Source organism: Triticum dicoccoides, chromosome 1B (assembly GCF_002162155.2).
Source record: "Triticum dicoccoides isolate Atlit2015 ecotype Zavitan chromosome 1B, WEW_v2.0, whole genome shotgun sequence".
Classification (NCBI taxonomy): domain Eukaryota; kingdom Viridiplantae; phylum Streptophyta; class Magnoliopsida; order Poales; family Poaceae; genus Triticum; species Triticum dicoccoides.
In genome coordinates, this window is record NC_041381.1 from 277950560 (window position 1) to 277972610 (window position 22051).

The following is a 22051-nucleotide window of genomic DNA, read 5'->3' on the forward strand; positions in this document are numbered from 1 at the left end:
AGAGCGAAATCCCCCGGCTGGACACGCACCCACCATCACGCGCTGCCGGCCGCCACAACCCCCCGCTGCCCTGCACGGAGCCGCCAACCAGCAACACACGGGAGCTCAGGCGAGCTCCGTCCACCCCCCTGTGCCGCCAGCCGGGCCCCAGGCGCCAGATCCGAGCGGATCTGGCCGGACGCCCGCCAACGCGCCGCCACCCAAGCCGGACCACCCAGCAGCCGCCGCACCACCACCAGGGCCCAGACCGACGCTGCGCGGCCACCAGACGGCCGCACCGCCGCCCCGCACCGCCGGCGCTGTGCCGCTAGGCCCTGCCGAAGCCCAGCACCGCCACCCGTGACGGGCCCCGAGGCAGAGGAGGAGGGAAAGGCCCCGCCGCCGCCGCGCCGACCGGGCTTTGCCCGTCAATGCCTGCCAGCGGCGGCAGGGGAGGGAGGGAGGAGGAAGGGGATCTGTGTGAATATTGGGGCTCCGACATTGTTATTCAGCCTGCCCTTTTCAGTTCACGTGATCATAATTCAGATTGTTTCCATGTTGATGTTGTAATCTCTTGTGTTGAATTCCTCTGATGTTGACGTCTCAGATGATTATCCTTACATTGTGATTTGTTTTCCTGTTTACTACTCCCTCCTACCCAAAATTCGTCTTAGATTTGTCTAAATACGGATGTATCAAGTCACGTTTTAGTATTAGATACATCCGTATCTAAGACAAATTTAAGACAATAATTTTGGGACGGAGGGAGTATTTGAAAGAAAATGTAATATAGTAATAGTATTACTTGTAAGCTGTTAAGTTCAATGCCTTCGATACTGATACATGCAATATCTGTCAGTAGCCATGATTGGCTGTTCTGTTCTGGAATTTATTGGAGAAGGCACATTCAATTTTTTAATTATAGCGTTGTTACAGAATGCTACTGGGACCAGTCTGCAAATATTCACTCAAATTGTATATTCCCCACCCAGGTCTTTTAACTGCTGTACATAGGAATTACTTCTGTGTCTTGAACCACCGGGAGCTTCTTTTCAATGATTTTGGAGATCGAGTTGCTCAGCTATTGCATGTTGAGTCAGCCATACCTTTCTTGCAAAATCGGAGCAGCAGCTATGTCCAGCAGCAGAGCCTCATCGTGAACACTCATTTGGTGTTTCCCCACGATCACAGCCTTTCAATAGTTCGACTGAAGCAGGTATGATTAGTATGCTGTTGTACACTTAATCATTCAGCCTGCCAATATTTCAGCATGGTATGTAACAATTGACTGCCGTGTCCATGGTAGGTATATAAGATCCTTCAGTACATAGAAGCTTACCAGGAAGAGCATAAACTTGGTCCAATGCCTATCATCTTATGTGGGTGAGTATGCAGTAAACATGCTATTTTTTACGTTCTTCTATGAGTATCAGAGTGAAATATTAACATATGATCAGGGCATTCTATTATAGTGATTGGAATGGAAGTAAGCGCGGCCAAGTTTACAAATTTCTTCGTTCACAAGGATTTGTTTCATCATATGACACTGCTCATCAGTACAGTGACAGCGAAGAAGATGCACACAAGGTAACAGGACAATTCTGTTTTACTACTAATGCTTGATAGCCCAGCAACGCTTAATATGTATGAATGATTCCATTGTATTCTAATTTTCTCCTTCTTTACCTCTTCTTGAGTATAGTGGGTGAGTCATCGGAATCATAGAGGAAACATCTGTGGAGTTGATTTTATATGGCTTCTGAATCCAGACAAGTGCAGGAAGCCCCTGAAAACTAGCTGGAATGAAGCTGTCTTTGGTATTATCAAGGTAAGCAAACATGATCAACACTGTGTCATTAATTAAAAAAAGGCATACTATCGCTATTATTAAGTAATAGTTGACCTTGAAGAACAAGTTAGCCTGTTAAGAATACGTAATTCCTTATCTGTTAACTCTGAAAGTCTAAATAGTTCTCTTTTCAGTATCTTCTTCTCCAAGTTGCATCCCTTCCGGAGAATGCATTTGCACTTCTCAAAGCTGACAGTTCAGATGATCGTATCACATATTCAAGCTTCTGCCAGGCACTTTGTCAGGTATTAAGGACACTATGTGTGTGCTATGTAGAAAACACTTACTCCCTCCGTCCCACAATGTAAGACGTTTTTTGACACTACACTAGTGTCGAAAAACGTCTTACATTATAGGACAGAGGGAGTACTTTAGAAAATACTTTTTCTAATGCTACAATAAATGCAGTTAGGAATGGTCCACCCTGATCGTGTAAATTCTGAAGAAATGGAAGATCTATGGAGTGAAGTTGACCACGATGGGAATGGTGCTGTTGACTACAAAGAATTTCAGGTAATTACTCTTGTGTGTTTTCTTTTTGGGTGGGTGGTGGTGGTGGTGGTGGGGGGGGGGGTTGGGGGGATTCATGTCACATGGAAAGATATCTTCGTTTCAAAATTTGAATATATTAGAATAAAACACTAATGCAAGATTATAGACGACACAACAAGGCACACTATTTGTTAACGAGATTCACCTATATGGCTACATCCCCGGGGCAATGACTACGGGCGCTCCTCCCCAAGATACCGCAACACCGACCGCCCGAGCACCGGCACAAGCCGTCGGCTCCCCTGTGTACCTGCTGCTATCAAGTCGTCATAGGTTACAACGCCTCTCGATACATAAGAGGCCTAGGATATAACGTGTCCGACACTTACACGACTTGTACCTACCCACACCAATTACAACTCCAAGTCCATGTAACCCCTTGCGTATATTCGATATAACAACTCCACCTTGGCGAATATTCTCCACCACCTAGAAGTCGTCCATGCTCGAACCTCCATGTACTCCGGACTTGGGTTGTCTTCTTTGTAGCTTACTGAGAGCTACCCGACGGGTCAGACCCGCCCCGACGGGTCAGACCCGCCGCTACCATGGGACTCCACCGCTACTCCTGCAGCTCCACTCTTCATGGCTCCACCTGCAATAGTGCTCCCTTGCAACTTGTAAAGATGCGAAGCCGTCCTCTCTCCTATCATCACGATCACCCCATCTTCCATGATTTTCATGGTCTTCTTATCCCGATCACAACGGAATTCCATACCACCATCATGAAGAACACCAAGCGAAAATAGATTCCTTCTTAGCCTTGGCACATGCCTGACTCCTCGAAGCATCCGCCCAACTCCTCAAACATCTTGATTTTGATGTCACCTACTCCAGCGGCACGATACTTGTGTCATCGCCCACATAGGCTAAACCAAACCAAACTCACCAGACTTGTACGAAGAGAACCACTCCATGTTGGCGTCGCATGAAAAAAGCAAGCTGAATCCAACATTCAGTTTTTGTTACGAGGGCATCACTACTGCCGTTCGAGTCATCATCATGAGTAGCCAGGTTAGCACTTCCACACCCTTCAGTTCTGGGCATTCCCTCTTTATATGTCCCCACTCCTTGTTGTTCCTCTGAATCCATCCATTCCTTCTGCACAGATAAAAGCTTAGAATATTGCAGAACCTGAGCCGCCGCACTTTCTGGGGCATCCCTCTCGCGTCGCCTCCCCCGCGGGCGATTCAGGAGGGCTCAGACGCCGCTGCCGCCTAGTCCCTCCAGCGCCCTTCTCCCCCTCCCCCTTTAGGCGTCGGGCGCCGCCACCGCCGCGGCCAGTGCCGGCGGCAGCGGCGGCAGAGATCTGCCTCGCCGGAAGGCTGGCGATGCGAGGAGTTAGTCCCCCTGGCGTTGCCCTGGGTGGCGGCGAGAGGGAGTCGCGAGAGAAAGTGCCTGAGGTCTCTCAACAATTCATAGCTTCGGCTTTCCTCTGAATCCATCCATTCCTTCTGCACAGATAGAAACTTAGAATATTGCAGAACCTGAGCCACCGCACTTTCTAGGGCATCCCTCTCGCGTCGCCTCCCCCGCGGGCGGCTCGGGAGGGCTCAGCCGCCGCCGTCACCTAGAAACCCTCCAGCGCCCTTCCCTCCCTCCGCCGCTGCCGATGGTCGGCACCGGGCAAAGCCCGTGCGTGCGACGGCGGCGGAGGGTCTCTCCTCCCTCTCCTGGATCCGCGGCGGCGCGGGCGTCTTGATCTGTGGGGTGCGGCCCTCCCGACGGTGTGGCAGATCCCGGAGGCGGCGGGCTCGCGGCAGTGCACGGGCGCCCAGATCCATGGGTGTGGGACTCCCGGCAGCGTGCGGGCTCCCGGCGGTGGCGGGAGCGGTCGACGGCGAGCTTGAGCGATGGCGTCGGCCGCGCGGTGCCGGATCTCGTCGCTGGTGGCGGATCTCGTCACTCCGGCCTTCGTGGAGGAACCTGGACCTGGGGCGGCGGCCCCGTTAGGCATGACGATGGCACCCTCGACTGGCGACGTTCGCGGGGGGTGGATGGACGACATCTTAACCGCGTGGGCGGTGAGTTGCCGGTGGATCTCCTCCGCGCCGTAGGTGTAGCGACCAGACCTTAAACAGTCTGATCTCTGTGCTCAGTGTCATCCCTGGATCAGTAATGCTGACACCACACAGTACTTGGAGGATTTATAACAGAGTAGCAATCACACACTTATTACATCGAATGTCTCAAAAGAGAACTTATTGAAATAAATATGGCTTAAGGCCATCTAAAAACGATAATAGCGGAAGACTTGGAAGATAAGCGAGTCCATCAACTCCAACGGCATCACTGAGTATAGAACCACGACCTAAAAGCACCTTACTCATCGTCTGAAAAGTCTGCAACATGAAACGTTGCAGCCCGAAAACGGGTCAGCACATGGAATATGCTGGCAATGTAACACATAGAGAATAACAATGGAATAAGCTACACTACATGCAATTTGGCTGATGTAAAAGCTCTATGGTTACAGTTTTGCATAAAGCCAATTTTTTCCTACTACAAAGGAATAAATTTATCTAACTATCATGGTGGTTGTTAAACATTGAGAATGGTTGACAACATTCTCAATCCCAATTAAAAGTACTCATTAAACCCAACAATATTAAATTAGAGTAACATGATGAGATTCACATGATATCCAGGTTCTAGATACTCAAAACGTCCATAACCGGGGACACGGCTAACCATGATTAGTTTATACACTCTGCAGAGGTTTGCGCACTTTTCCCCACAAGACTCGATTGCCTCCGTTTGATTCCTCGCACTACATGGTGTTTGAGAAACGGATGACCGAGACATAGTCTTTCGGAAGTACTAGCACCTTACATGTGGGTAGACCGGTACACCTACTTTTCCCTACATCTGCTAGTCTACCCGTAAGAGTTCGCACAACTTAGTCAACTATGCCAGAGCCCATAATGGCTTGTGGCTGCACACGTAAGTTTCTAGTTTGAATAATCTCATGATCCCTTTGAGCCTGGGTGGCGGTCCGAAGAAATACAGGCAAGTCCTGATAGAAATCAGGTGCCTCAATCCACCCAGATGTGTGTTTAAGTTGCCACCTTAAATAAACCATTGATTAACAATCTCACATCTGTCATGGATACACTCACCCAATCCACGTCTACTAGCATAGCATGGCATAATAAGCAAACGTAGAAGTAACTCCCAAAGGTTTGAAAATAAAACAGGTAATAGGTACTACCTCATCTACTTCCCATCCCATAATTTAATTAGATCCTAGTCATGCAATTGTTTGAGGATTGATCTAATGCATAAAAACTGGGTATGAGAAGGGATATGATCAAAGTGTTACTTGCCTTGCTGATGATCCGCAAAACCTAGAGACTCGAAGTAACAGGCGGCGCACTCCGGGTATTTTATCGCAGACAAACAAACAACAAACATACAATAAGTACTCATCTAATGCACTGGTAAAACTCGAATAAAAGATCTAACCAGAATGTTCAACTTAAGAACTCAGGTTTGCAAAAAAAACCAAATCAAACAAAGCAACGAAAGTCAAACGGCGAAAGAAAACAGCTTCGTTTTACTAATCTGGATCTAAGTCAAATTTTACATAAGCAAAAACTTGTTTAAGTTGATTATTCGGAAAGAGGGTTTCAAGACGAAACTCCAGGCGCTTGAATCGCTTGATTCCGATAAACGAGCGAAAAGTTATACTAAAATGAAAATCAGATCAGGAATCACGATCAGAAAATCCGCGGATTAAATCTGAGAAAAAGAAAAAACGACGAACAGGCTGACGAACGAATGTTCGTTGACTAAACAGATCTGACGAGTACGTTCGTTAAAACGAACGAACGAGCGAACGCTCGCTAATTAACCGAACCGAAAAAACCAATATAATAAAATAAACCGAAAAAACCGCTCGGTTTTTATAAAAAAAACCGGCGACACGCGAATCGAGGCGGCGGCGAACCTCGGCGGCGGCGGCGGCGAAGTCCAGCGATGCTCCGGCGGCGGCGGCGGCTGGGCTGGCGGGGCGCGGGTGGCTGACGGGCCTGGGGGGCTCGGGGCGGCGCTATTTAAAGGCGCCCCCGGGCGGAGTCCCGCTCGGGCATGGCCCAAAGGCGGTTCGCGTTTTTTTTAAAAAGAATTTCGCGCAGAAGAAAAATAAAAAGAAATACTAAACGGTCTCCAAAATTCCCGAAATAAATTTTCTCCGGCTTCTAAAATCAAGCCGTATAAGATGAACATTTATTTGGGGCCTAAAAGCAATTTTGAAAAACGCACATTTTTCCTAAATCCAAATAGAAGGCGAAAAACTCCAAGATAAATCTTATTTGATTTTTTTATTAAATCTTCATTATCTCTTTATTTTGGGAAAGTCATTTTATTCCCTCTCTGAAATTTTGGTAGTAGAAATAATTGAAGATAAAATAAATAAAACCAAATGATCGTATTCTCAAAATTTGAGAAAAACTCAAATATGAAAATAATGAAATCCCCAACTCTCTCGTGGGTCCTTGAGTTGCATAGAATTTCTAGGATCGAGCCAACGATGCAACAAAATATGATATGCAATGATGATCTATGTATAACATTCCAAATTGAAAATTTAGGATGTTACAAACCTACCCCTCTTAAGATGAATCTCGCCCTCGAGATTCGGGTTGGCTAGCAAATGGGTGAGGGTGGTCCTTGAGCAGATCTTCCTCTCGCTCCCAGGTGGCTTCCTCCTCAGTGTGGTGGCTCCACTGAACTTTACAAAACTTGATAACCTTACCGCGGGTAACTCGACTGGCATAATCTAGAATTCTAACTGGTTTCTCTTCATAAGTCAAATCATCCTTCAACTGAATTGCTTCCAGTGGCACAGTATCTCTCAGTGGTATATCAGCCATCTCTGCGTGACACTTCTTCAACTGTGAAACATGGAACACATCGTGAACTCCTGACAATCCCTCAGGTAATTCTAACTTGTACGTTACTTCTTTCATGCGTTTCAAAACTTTGTATAGCTCCACAAAACGTGGTGCTAACTTCCCTTTAACCCCAAAACGCTTAACTCATCGTAGTGGAGATACTCGAAGATAAACTCTGTCTCCGACTTTGTGTTCTGTCTCCTTGCGTTTTGAATCTGCATAGCTCTTCTGTCTTGACTGAGCTACCTTGAGCCTGTCGCGGATCAGTTTTACCTTCTGTTCAGACTCCTTAATCAAATCCGGTTCAAACAACTGGCGGTCTCCCACCTCATCCCACAACAGCGGGGTTCTGCACCTCCTTTCATACAAGGCTTCGAAAGGGGCCATCTTCAAACTGGATTGATAACTGTTGTTGTAAGAAAATTCCGCGTATGGCAAGTTGTCATCCCAACTTGATCCATAATCCAAAACACAAGCTCTAAGCATATCCTCCAAAATCTGATTGACTCTCTCGGTCTGTCTATCTGTCTGTGGATGGAACGCTGTGCTAAACTCCAGCCTGATTCCCAATGTTTCGTGTAACTGCTTCCAGAACTTTGAGGTGAATTGGGTTCCTCTATCTGATACGATACTCCTCGGAACTTCATGCAAACATACAATCCTTGTTATGTATATCTTAGCTAATTTGGCACCGCTGTAGGTAGTTTTTACTGGGATGAAATGAGCTACCTTTGTCAAACGATCAACTACAACCCAAATTGAGTCATAGCCTGAATGAGTCCTGGGCAATCCCGTGATGAAATCCATGCCTAGTTTGTCCCACTTCCATTCGGGTATAGGCAATGGCTGCAACAATCCGGCTGGCTTCTGGTGTTCTGCTTTCACCCTCTGACATACATCACAAACTGCTACATACTCTGCAATATCCTTCTTCATTTCGGTCCACCAGAAGGTTTCCTTCAAATTCAAATACATCTTGGTATTCCCGGGGTGAATCGAATATGGTGAATCATGTGCCTATTGCAGAATCAACTTCTTGATCTCCGGGTCATTGGGCACATAAACACGGTCCTTAAAGCGTAGGGCATCATACTCATCCTCACGAAATCCCTTAGCCTTCCCTTCGCTCATTTTCTCCTTTATAGAGGCAACTTCCTTATCCGTCTTTTGAGCTTCTCTGATTTTGTCCATCAACGTAGACTGAATCTCCATTGCTGCTATATAGCCTCTCGAAACTATTTCCAAACATAGATCATAAAGATCCTCGGCTAACTCCTTGGGTATTCCTCCCATCATTAGTGTATTGACGTGGCTCTTACGGCTCAACGCGTCTGCTACAACGTTAGCCTTTCCGGGGTGATAATGCAATCTCATATCATAATCCTTAATAAGCTCCAACCATCTCCTCTGCCTGAGATTTAACTCCTTCTGTGTGAAGATGTACTTCAAACTCTTGTGATCCATGTACACCTCACAATGATTTCCAATGAGAAAATGTCGCCACGTTTTCAGTGCGTGTACTACGGCTGCTAACTCCAAATCATGAGTAGCATAATTCAACTCATGAGGCTTAAGCTGTCGTGAAGCATACGAAACAACTCTTCCCTCCTGCATAAGCACTGCTCCAAGTCCTCGACGTGAAGCGTCGCAGTACACTTCATAATCCTTAGTCTGATCTGGCAGAATTAACACTGGTGAGGTAACCAAACGTTTCTTCAATTCCTGGAAACTAGCCTCACACTCATCAGTCCAAATGAACTTACTATCCTTCTTCAACAACTCTGTCATAGACTTCGCAATCTTCGAGAAATTTTCCATAAATCTCCGGTAGTATCCTGCGAGTCCAAGGAAACTCCGGATTTCTCCAACTGTTGCTGGTGCTTCCCAGTTTGTCACAGTGACAACTTTAGTGGGGTCTACTGCGATACCTTTTTCGGATTAACATGTCCGAGAAATCCAACTTCTTTCAACCAAAACTCACATTTGCTGAACTTGGCGTATAGCTGATGTTCTCTGAGCTTCTCGAGTACCATACGCAAGTGTTCCTTATGTTCCTCTTCATTCTTCGAGTAAACCAAAATATCATCAACGAACACCACGACGAACTTATCCAAAAACTCCATAAACACCTTGTTCATCATGTTTCATAAAATAGGCTGGGGCGTTAGTCAGACCAAATGACATAACGGTATACTCATACAGCCCATACCTGGTGGTAAAAGCCGTCTTCGGTACATCTTGCTCCCGAATCTTCAACTGATGGTATCCTGATCGCAAATCGATCTTGGAAAACACCTTAGCTCCTTGCAACCGATCAAACAGATCATTGATCATTGGTAGTGGGTACTTGTTCTTGATTGTTACTTCATTCAATCCGCGATAATCAACAACCATTCTTAACGATCCATCCTTCTTTTCCACCAGAAGTAATGGCGATCCCCAAGGCGAAGAACTTGGGCGAATAAAACCTTTATCCAACAACTCCTTAATCTGCTTCTTAATTACCTCCAAATCTTGGGCTGGCATCCTGTACGGTCTCTTGGATATAGGCCCAGTGCCTGGCAGTAGTTCAATTAAGAACTCAATGTCTCTATCCGGTGGCATGCCTGGCAACTCTTCTGGAAATACATCGGGGAAATCCCTTACCACTGGTACTTCCTCCTGCACAACTCCTGATAAGGAATTTACATGTGCTCTTCTCGGCTCATGCCATGATACATACTTGATTCTTCTTCCTTCTGGTGTCGTAAGCAAAATCGACTTACTGGCGCAATCAATGTTCCCTCCATACATTGACAGCCAATCCATACCAAGAATTACATCCAAACCTTGTGATTCTAATATAATTAAATTCGTTGGGAAAACATGCCTTCCTATACTTAATGGCACCAGAAAGCATCCTTGACTGACCATAAACTCAGCTCCCGGTGAACTCACTAGCATAGGTGTCTTAAGAATCTTAGTGGGCAGGCTAAACTTATCCACAAATCCCCTTGATATGTATGAATGCGATACACCAGTATCGAAAAGAACAACTGCAGTAAATGTCTTAACCAAAAACTTACCTATTACTGCGTTTGGCTGAGCTTCAACCTCCTCCACGGTAACGTGGTTCACTTGCCCCCTGTTGAAAGAGTTCGGCTTCTTTCCTGAGCTTTCATTGCCATTTCCATTTTGGGCTTCCGGGCAGTCATTTGCATAATGCCCAGTCTTACGGCACTTATAACAAGTGATATGACTCAGGTCTGCCTTGGATGGTGTTGACGGGTTGGTGCGGCTTTGTCCATTGCTTCCTTCATTCCCGTTTCCATTCTTTGTACCATTATGATTGTGCGAGCTGCCTCCTCCATGAGTATGCTGAAAGTGTCCCCCTGACTTTGGGGTAAAGTGTGGCTTCTGCTGAGCTCCAGAATTGTACTTCCCCTGTGCATACTTTCTCTTACGATTGTCAATCTGCTGCTGCTTCCCCTCAATCATAAGAGCACGATCTACTAACTCCTGGTAGTTATTGAAAGTGGCTACCATCAACTGCATGCTCAGCTCATCATTCAGTCCTTGTAGAAATTTCTCCTGCTTAGCTGTATCCGTAGCAACATCATCTGGGGCATAACGTGCTAGCTTACTAAAATCATCCACATACTGGCCAACTGTCCGTCCTCCTTGGCGTAAGTTGCGAAACTCACGCTTCTTCATGGCCATAGCTTCTGCTGAAACATGGGCAGTACGAAAAGCTTGCTAAAACTGATTCCATGTGACAGTGTCTACAGGGTAAGTGACTGTAAAATTCTCCCACCATGCTGCTGCGGGTCCGTTAAGCTGATGTGCGGCAAACTTCACCTTTTCTTTATCCGTGCATCTGCAGTGGTCAACTCCCTCCCTATCTTACGGAGCCAATCATCTGCTACGATTGGCTCGGTGCTACTGGAAAATACCGGCGGATTCAACCTTAAGAAACGTGCCAGATGGTCAACAGGTGGTGGTGGTGGGTTGTTGTTGTTGTTGCCTTGGTTCTGTACCAATGTTTGAATCAAGGTATTCTGCTGCTGAATCAACTGAGTGATCTCTGGCGGAAAAACAAACTCGGGGTCACGTCTCGGAGGCATCTGAGGGTTTAAAGGGGAGAGTTAAGAATAGAATGAGGTCTAGTGAGATAACACTACCCATATGCACATGAGACAAAACACACAATATCATTCCAATCAATTCAAACAAGGGCTTACAACGGTCTAACTATCGTTACAAAAGTGCTTGGACTAAAACTAATTAAATGGTGGAAAATTCTACTACTGTTATGGTGGTCAACTAGAAAAACTGCTCCGATGCAGATTCCATGATATCTGCTCCAGCTTCATCAACATAGTCATCATCGCTGTCGTCGGGATCCGAGTCGGTGTCGTCGATGATGATATAATTATCTAGGCAAGTAGGTTCATCCTCTTCTCCTCTGGGTGCTGATCCTCCCATGAATACCCCAATCTTCTCCTTAAGGTCGCCGTTCTGTCTTACTAGAGCGACGATTTCTTCCATATAGTCTTTACGTGTAGCCTTGAGTTCTTCTTCCAGCTCCTTGATCTTGGTCATAGCCTTCCGCAGATCCTCCATATCTGCGCACATCTGATTTTCCTGGCGTCGGATGTGTTGGTTTAACTCCTGAATATAAGCTGCGATTGATCTGTCCTTCCTGGTAGTGATCATCTCCCAATGCTCATTTCGGCGCCCACAAATCTGGTAGATAGTATTCTTGAGATCGTTGTAGTAAACTTCTCCAATTCGTCCCATGGCGATGTGAGCTGCCATGCTTTTTCCTAGGCTCCATGTTGGTACATCAAAGGTAAACTCTATTGGCTCCGTGACTGGTGCAAATGTCCTTCCTGGAATGTAGACTTGAATCCTCCAGCGCTCCTCTTCGGGTAAAGTGGCGTTGAAAGTCCCAGTGAAGCTTGGTACTCCTATGTTCAGGTATCTAGTGGCTTCCTCCAAGTGACATCCAAAAGGTGAATTCTCATCTGGTTGTGCGAACTTGATCCTTGCATCCGCCATCCTAAAGAATTGAAAAGATGAGGAGTCAGAAAGGGAAAGAAAGAGTAGTGATTTAGGGCTTTAGCTTAGTGGCCGTGACCTACAGTCAGCGTGTGCTTTGATACCACCTTGTAGCGACCAGACCTCAAACAGTCTGATCTCTGTGCTCAGTGTCATCCCTGGATCAGTAATGCTGACACCACACAGTACTTGGAGGATTTATAACAGAGTAGCAATCACACACTTATTACATTGAATGTCTCAAAAGAGAACTTATTGAAATAAATATGACTTAAGGCCATCTAAAAACGATAACAGCGGAAGACTTGGAAGATAAGCGAGTCCATCAACTCCAACGGCATCACTGAGTATAGAACCACGACCTAAAAGCAACTTACTCGTCGTCTGAAAAGTCTGCAACATGAAACGTTGCAGCCCGAAAACGGGTCAGCACATGGAATATGCTGGCAATGTAACACATAGAGAATAACAATGGAATAAGCTACACTACATGCAATTTGGCTGGTGTAAAAGCTCTATGGTTACAGTTTTGCATAAAGTCAATTTTTCCCTACTACAAAGGAATGAATTTATTTAACTATCATGGTGGTTGTTAAATATTGAGAATGGTTGACAACATTCTCAATCCCAATTAAAAGTACTCATTAAACCCAACAATATTAAATTAGAGTAACATGATGGGATTCACATGATATCCAGGTTCCAGATACTCAAAACGTTCATAACCGGGGACACGGCTAACCATGATTAGTTTATACACTCTGCAGAGGTTTGCGCACTTTTCCCCACAAGACTCGATCGCCTACGTTTGATTCCTCGCACTACATGGTGTTTGAGAAACGGATGACCGAGACATAGTCTTTCGGAAGTACTAGCACCTTACATGTGGGTAGACCGGTACACCTACTTTCCCCTACATCTGGTAGTCTACTCGTAAGAGTTCGCGCAACTTAGTCAACTATTGCAGAGCCCATAATGACTTGTGGCTGCACACGTAAGTTTCTAATTTGAATAATCTCATGATCCCTTTGAACCTGGGTGGCGGTCCGAAGAAATACAGGCAAGTCCTGATAGAAACCAGGTGCCTCAATCCATCCAGATGTGTGTTTAAGTTGCCACCTTAAATAAACCATTGATTAACAATCTCACATCTGTCATGGATACACTCACCCAATCCACGTCTACTAGCATAGCATGGCATAATAAGCAAACATAGAAGTAACTCCCAAAGGTTTGAAAATAAAACAGGTAATAGGTACTACCTCATCTACTTCCCATCCCATAATTTAATTAGATCCTAATCATGCAATTGTTTGAGGATTGATCTAATGCATAAAAACCGGGTATGAGAAGGGATATGATCAAAGTGTTACTTGCCTTGCTGATGATTCGCAAAACCTAGAGACTCGAAGTAACAGGCGGCGCACTCCGGGTATTCTATCGCAGACAAACAAACAACAAACATACAATAAGTACTCATCTAATGCACTGGTAAAACTTGAATAAAAGATCTAACCAGAATGTTCAACTTAAGAACTCCGGTTTGCAAAAAAGAACCAAATCAAACAAAGCAATTAAAGTCAAACGGCGAAAGAAAACAGCTTCGTTTTACTAATCTGGATCTAAGTCAAATTTTACAGAAGCAAAAACTTGTTTAAGTTGATTATTCGGAAAGAGGGTTTCGAGACGAAACTCCAGGCGCTTGAATCGCCTGATTCCGATAAACGAGCGAAAAGTTATACTAAAACGAAAATCGGATCAGGAATCGCGATCAGAAAAATCGCGGATTAAATCCGAGAAAAAGAAAAAACGATGAACAGGCTGATGAACGAACGTTCGTTGACTAAACAGATCTGACGAGTACGTTCGTTAAAACGAACGAACGAGCGAACGCTCGCTAATTAACAGAACCGAAAAAACCAATCTAATAAAATAAACCAAAAAAACCGCTCGGTTTTTATAAAAAAACCGGCGACACGCGAATCGAGGCGGCGGCGAACCTCGGCGGCGGCGGCGGCAAAGTCCAGCGATGCTCCGGCGGCGGCTGGGCTGGCGGGGCGTGGTGGCTGACGGGCCTGGGGGGTTCGGGGCGGCGCTATTTAAAGGCGCCCCCGGGCGGAGTCCCGCTCGGGCACGGCCCAAAGGCGGTTCGCGTTTTTTTTTAAAATAATTTCGCGCAGAAGAATAATAAAAAGAAATACTAAACGGTCTTCAAAAATCGTGAAATGAATTTTTCCCGTCTTCTAAAATCAAGCCGGACAAGATGAACATTTATTTGGGGCCTAAAAGCAATTTTGAAAAACACACATTTTTCCTAAACCCAAATAAAAGGCGAAAAACTCCAAAATAAATCTTATTTGATTTTTTTATTAAATCTTCATTATCTCTTTATTTTGGGAAAGTCATTTTATTCCCTCTCTGAAATTTTGGTAGTAGAAATAATTGAAGATAAAATAAATAAAACCAAATGATCGTATTTTCAAAATTTGAGAAAAACTCAAATATGAAAATAACGAAATCCCCAACTCTTTCCGTGGGTCCTTGAGTTGCATAGAATTTCTAGGATCGAGCCAACGATGCAACAAAATATGATATGCAATGATGATCTATGTATAACATTCCAAATTAAAAATTTGGGATGTTACAAACCTACCCCTCTTAAGATGAATCTCGCCCTCGAGATTCGGGTTGGCTAGCAAATAGGTGAGGGTGGTCCTTGAGCAGATCTTCCTCTCGCTCCCAGGTGGCTTCCTCCTCGGTGTGGTGGCTCCACTGAACTTTGCAAAACTTGATAACCTTATTGCGGGTAACTCGACTGGCATAATCCAGAATCCTAACTGGTTTCTCTTCATAAGTCAAATCATCCTTCAACTGAATTGCTTCCAGTGGCACAGTATCTCTCAGTGGTATATCAGCCATCTCTGCGTGACATTTCTTTAACTGTGAAACATGGAACACATTGTGAACTCCTGACAATCCCTCAGGTAATTCCAACTTGTACGCTACTTCTCCCATGCGTTCCAAAACTTTGTATGGCCCCATAAAACGTGGTGCTAACTTCCCTTTAACCCCAAAACGCTTAACTTCTCGTAGTGGAGATACTCGAAGATAAACTCTGTCTCCGACTTTGTGTTCTGTCTCCTTGCGTTTTGAATCTACATAGCTCTTCTGCCTTGACTGAGCTACCTTGAGCCTGTCGCGGATCAGTTTTACTTTCTGTTCAGACTCCTTAATCAAATCCGGTCCAAACAACTGGCGGTCTCCCACCTCATCCCACAACAACGGGGTTCTGCACCTCCTTCCGTACAAGGCTTCGGAAGGGGCCATCTTCAAACTGGATTGATAACTGTTGTTGTAAGAAAACTCCGCGTATGGCAAGTTGTCATCCCAACTTGATCCATAATCCAAAACACAAGCTCTAAGCATATCCTCCAAAATCTGATTGACTCTCTCGGTCTGTCCATCTGTCTGTGAATGGAATGCTGTGCTAAACTCCAGCCTGGTTCCCAATGTTTCGTGTAACTGCTTCCAGAACTTTGAGGTGAATTGGGTTCCTCTATCTGATACGATACTCCTCGGAACTCCATGCAAACATACAATCTTTGTCATGTATATCTTAGCCAATTTGGCACCGCTGTAGGTAGTCTTTACTGGGATGAAATGAGCTACCTTTGTCAAACGATCGACTACAACCCAAATTGAGTCATAGCCTGAACGACTCCTGGGCAATCCCGTGATGAAATCCATGCCTAGTTTGTCCCACTTCCATTCGGGTATAGGCAATGGCTGCAACAATCCGGCTGGCTTCTGGTGTTCTGCTTTCACCCTCTGACATACATCACAAATTGCTACATACTCTGCAATATCCTTCTTCATTTCGGTCCACCAGAAGGTTTCCTTCAAATCCAAATACATCTTGGTATTTCCGGGGTGAATCGAATATGGTGAATCATGTGCCTCTTGCAGAATCAACTTCCTGATCTCCGGGTCATTGGGCACATAAACACGGTCCTCAAAGCGTAGGGTATCGTACTCATCCTCACGAAATCCCTTAGCCTTCCCTTCGCTCATTTTCTCCTTTATAGAGGCAACTTCCTTATCTGTCTTTTGAGCTTCTCTGATTTTATCCATCAACGTAGACTGAATCTCCATTGCTGCTACATAGCCTCTCGGAACTATTTCCAAACATAGATCATGAAGATTCTCGGCTAACTCCTTGGGTATTCGTCCCATCATTAGTGTATTGACGTGGCTCTTACGGCTCAACGCGTCTGCTACAACGTTAACCTTTCCGGGGTGATAATGCAATCTCATATCATAATCCTTAATAAGCTCCAACCATCTCCTTTGCCTGAGATTTAACTCCTTCTGCGTGAAGATGTACTTCAAACTCTTGTGATCCGTGTACACCTCACAATGATTTCCAATGAGAAAATGTCGCCACGTTTTCAGTGCGTGTACTACGGCTGCTAACTCCAAATCATGAGTAGCATAATTCAACTCATGAGGCTTAAGCTGTCGTGAAGCATACGAAACAACTCTTCCCTCCTGCATAAGCACTGCTCCAAGTCCTCGACGTGAAGCGTCGCAATACACTTCATAATCCTTAGTCTGATCTGGCAGAATTAACACGACGAACAGGCTGACGAACGAACGTTCGTTGACTAAACAGATCTGACGAGTACGTTCGTTAAAACGAACGAACGAGCGAACGCTCGCTAATTAACCGAACCGAAAAAAACCAATCTAATAAAATAAAGCAAAAAAAAACCGCTCGGTTTTTATAAAAAAACCGGCGACACGCGAATCGAGGCGGCGGCGAACCTCGGCGGCGGTGGCGGCAAAGTCCAGCGATGCTCCGGCGGCGGCGGCGGCGGCTGGGCTGGCGGGGCGCGGGTGGCTGACGGGCCTGGGGGGCTCGGGGCGGCGCTATTTAAAGGCGCCCCCGGGCGGAGTCCCGCTCGGGCACGGCCCAAAGGCGGTTCGCGGTTTTTTTTAAAATAATTTCGCGCAGAAGAAAAATAAAAAGAAATACTAAACGGTCTCCAAAATTCCCGAAATAAATTTTTCCGGCTTCTAAAATCAAGCCGGACAAGATGAACGAACATTTATTTGGGGCCTAAAAGCAATTTTGAAAAACGCACATTTTTCCTAAATCCAAATAAAAGGCGAAAAACTCCAAAATAAATCTTATTTGATTTTTATTAAATCTTCATTATCTCTTTATTTTGGGAAAGTCATTTTATTCCCTCTCTGAAATTTTGGTAGTAGAAATAATTGAAGATAAAATAAATAAAACCAATTGATCCTATTTTCAAAATTTGAGAAAAACTCAAATATGAAAATAACGAAATCCCCAACTCTCTCCGTGGGTCCTTGAGTTGCATAGAATTTCTAGGATCGAGCCAACGATGCAACAAAATATGATATGCAATGATGATCTATGTATAACATTCCAAATTAAAAATTTGGGATGTTACAGCAAGCTCCCTCTCGCTGCACTTGGTGGCTTACGATCGCGGTCGTCGGCCCCAGTGCGTTCGCGGGGGCTGGTAGAGGTGACATCGGACCAGAGGAAACTTTGGATGACTTGACTCGTTCATCTCGACGGTGGCGACGACCAGGGTCACCGTTCTCCTACTTGCAGGCGCCGTCGAGGTCCCTGCCCTCCACCCCGACCCCATGCCCGGGTGAAAGCCCAAAATCTCCTTAGATTGGGCGGTGGCGGCACTGCGTGTGTCGTACCCTTCTTGGAGGCGTCGCCTGGGGCGTTTGGGTGCTCGGTTAGAGGAACTGTAGACCGAGGGGATGGGACCAGTGGCAGCAGGTGGTGCTCACGACGGAGGAGCGGCGTGGCATCTGGCACGTCGACAACGGTGGGTCTCAGCGGCATGGAGCAGCGGGGTCTCGCCGGTGGGCGTGTGATGATGGACGAGCGCAGGATGGTGGCGTTGTCTGGCGTCGTGGTGGCATCGACGGCAGCTAGACCGGGCAAGGTAGATGCAACAGTACAACATTGAAGATGGATCGGTGGCAGGTGGCTGCGGCGGCCTCATACCCGGCAAGCGTCCTGGTTGAGGAGTGCGCCAGACTGTCTTAGATGTTAGGTTTGGCTGCGAGGTCTGTTTGGTATTAGGCCCAGACTATCAACATCCCTTCATCAACTGGATAGGAGTAGCGACAGATGTTGCCTAGATGGTGGCTTTAGTCTTACTGTTGTATGACTTTGGTCTTGTGAGAATAATTAATAAAGTGGCTGCATGCATCGTCCAGATGCAGAGGCCGGGGGTCCTCCTTTTCTAAAAAAAATATGTCCCCACTCCTTGCATCTGTAGCACTGCACCTTTTCTTTTTCTTCTTCGTCTCTTGTCCCTTCCTGAGCTGATAACCTTTAACTGCCAACCCCAAACCTTGAGTACTCTCCTTTTCAGCGGCATTCTTTTGTCTCATCAACTCAAGTCCAAGCAACGCTGCAGTGATGTCCTCATTATTGACGGTTGTCTTTCCATGTGTCAACGTAATGACCAAATGCTCATAGGATGGTGGCAACGAAACAAGAAGTATTGCCTTATCCTCGTCATCAATTTTTGGATCCAGACGCGCTAGATCCGTGACCAGCTGATTAAAGGCATTCACATGCTCTACAAGATCCGATCCCTCCTGCATCTTCAACCCATATAACTTTTGCTTCAAATACAGCTTATTGGTCGCTGACTTGGACATATAATGACTTGCCAACTTGTCCCAAATTTTCTTAGGAAAATCTTCGTCCATGAAATGATACTTGACCTGATCCGCAAGACAAAGCCGTATGGTAGTGGCCACCTACACTTGCATATCCTCCCACACATCGTCGTCAACCTTGGCCGGCTTCGTCTCCTGCAAACCCTTCAAGATTCCCTGCTGTGCCAGAAGATCCTTGACTCTTGTCTGCCATAGACCGAAGTTACCCGTACCATCGGATTTCTCCACATCAAACTTGGTGAACCCTGGCGCCATGCCGAGCCGCGATCTAACCGACCTGTTGCCGCCGGTCTTACCGCCCCTGTTTTCCTCTGCGACTTCCTCACGAAAAAGATCACTGATCCCGTATTCCTTGTCTGAAGCCACGCCACAGTACACGATCTACCAAGAACCCTGAGTTGCACCGCACCCAATCTACCCTTCAGAAATCACCGTGGCTTATCAAACTAGCTCTCCGAAAACTAGACCAGTCCACCTTTTTCCTGAATCTGCAGATTGATTTTTGTGCGCGCTTTGCTGCCTCCCTTCTCCAGCCTTTTATTTACGCTGGATCACCCGGGCGCCATCTTTTTCTTCCCGGACACGGAAATAGTCACAGCCTGTTATAGTTTGCACCATATCCAATCTCGAAGGGACCATCATGCACGCACAAGTATCCTTTTTTCCTTTTTCCCTTTTGTTAATCGCAACCAGCAGCAGGCTTTGTTCCCTGGACCAAACACGTATACACGCACACACGTATCACATTGTAGATCGGCTGGCTGTGTGTTAATCCCCTGAACTCCTGCGCCGACACGATTTTCTTTCCTTGTGCGGTGCACCTCATCCGAGGAGACCAGCTGCCACACGGCACGAAGTCGCGTACGCAGCCTCACGCCGTAACCTTTCCTTTCCTGTATCCACGTTCCTCGAAAAATTCTGCCACTGATCTTGATGATAGCTTTGCCTTGTCTCCGATCTTGATTCTTCGCCAATGATCTGTAACTTGCCCTGTCGCGCGTACTCACCGCACGCCAACCTTGCTGAAACAGTCGCCACCTCGCACATCGCCTCTGCACAAGACATTTCATACCCTGGCTACCCACATCGCTGACACAATCGTCCACAGTGTCGCGCCGTCGCCCTTGCACAACACCGAGCACATCATCTCGATGCTCTCACACCGATCTATCCGGCCGTCCTCCACGTCTGGCTGCCGGTCTGATCTCGAGCCGAATCTGTCGCCTCCGCAACATCTTCAACAACCACTACGCCGGTCCGATCGCCACGTCTAGCCGATCCTTGCCGACCACAGCCCATCGAACGGTCCAGGCCTCCTGCCCGAAGTGTTCGACACCACCGACTGCATCCGTGATCGCCGCCATGCTCCACCTTGCGCCAATCGGACGTTCCCGGCACCCGTCGAGCATGATCCTCGTACCTCAAGATGATCTTCCGCATAGCCTTCTCGCAACCTTGCTCATGGTACCACTTGTTAGAATAAAACTCTAATGCAAGATCATAGACAACACAACGAGGCATGATATTTGTTAACGAGATTCACCGATATGGCTACATCCCCGGGGTAATGATTACGGGCGCTTCTCAAGATACCGCAACACCGGCCGCCCGGGCGCCGGCATAGGTCGTCGGCTCCCCCACATGCCTGCTGCTATCAAGTCGTCATAGGTTACAACATGTGGTGCCCCTCGATATATAAGAGGCCTAGAATACAAAATGTCCGACTCCTACACGACTCATACCTATCCACACCAATTACAACTCCAAGTCCATGTAACCCCTTGCGTACATAACATTCGACACAAGTATAACAGAATAAACAATGAGGTTAACAAGATTTAGAACGTACAAAATATTTAATGATCAATTGATAACTCCTAGCAGCACATGCCATGTGATTAAATTTGGGTTCAACAGAAATTTGAAGTTCTATAAGGTCAGATCGGCCTTGGAAACTTATGTCAGAGCATGTTCTCGGTGAGAACACATCTCTAATGCCCAGGATGGATCTAAAATTTAATGGCAGATGACTGCAAATAGCCTGAAATTTCTTACAGAACTGGGAATACTTTGTGTATCAGCTTCACTTGGACATGTCTTTTTACAGCCAGTATGCTCTTTATCAGTTACCTCAGAGTAAAATTGCAGTGACAAAGAAAACTGAAATCGTTGTGATTTAAGTTCATGATCACCTCAAACCTAAATACCAAATGGCCAAGGTTGTCCTATCTCTAATGTTTAAAAATATTTCTCAAAAGTGGAATTCTTCTACTCAGAATCTCCAGTTAATATTGTTTCTTAAACATTTGAAGCGGTGTATCTGGAGCCCAAAATGCTACAACCAAGAAGAGGAGGATGATACTGAAATCGACGCCGCTGAAGGAAGCATCATCACATTTGAGCCGAACGACGAAACCTTTGGCTTCACCGTGAAGGAAGCTGTTCTGTTCCCCCCAGAAGTTGAGAAGGGCATGTGGCCTGAGAACTACAGCCTCTCAGATCACGCGCCCCTTACTGTGGTGTTCTCCCCTGTAAGAATGCCTTGCTCTCCACGCACTCCTCAGCACCCCTAGCTATCAAACGCCAGTACAGATGCAAGCTTTGTACAGTTTTAGGTATACGGTGAGATATACACCAGAGAAGTTTTATTTTAGGTACCGAAAGTGGTAAGAAGAGGCAACAGACATGAGTTGCTGTTGGCCTACCTTTTGGGGCATGCTGATGATGTCTCTGCAAACAGTTTGTATCCAAAGCTGTCTCCACATGTTCATAAATGTAAATTTTTCTGTCTATTCTTGGTGTAAGATAAACTGAATTGTGAGGGCTTCACACGGAAATTTAGGGATAATTGCTGATTAAGACCGAATTAACTTGTTGTGTTGTTTTCTTGAGTCAAATCATAGCATGAGTTCTCTCCAAGATCGATACTATTCTATATATGCTTTTTTTTAGAAGAATAGGGAGGCCTCTCGCCGGTTCCATTTCATCAATG

The 22051-nt window shown here is 46.0% G+C and overlaps 1 protein-coding gene across 1 annotated transcript in view; it reads left to right on the top strand.

Moving 5' to 3' along the window:
* The window catches only part of LOC119331236 (uncharacterized calcium-binding protein At1g02270-like), a 24246-nt gene extending 2293 nt beyond the window's left edge, over positions 1-21953 (top strand). Inside the window, exons 5-11 of the mRNA XM_037604415.1 lie at positions 972-1195; positions 1286-1362; positions 1452-1566; positions 1682-1807; positions 1963-2073; positions 2237-2341; positions 21372-21953. Coding sequence (XP_037460312.1) covers positions 972-1195; positions 1286-1362; positions 1452-1566; positions 1682-1807; positions 1963-2073; positions 2237-2341; positions 21372-21632 — 1019 coding nt within the window. The 3' untranslated portion in view covers positions 21633-21953. The remainder of the gene's footprint in view (positions 1-971; positions 1196-1285; positions 1363-1451; positions 1567-1681; positions 1808-1962; positions 2074-2236; positions 2342-21371) is intronic.
* Positions 21954-22051: the final 98 nt, after the last annotated feature.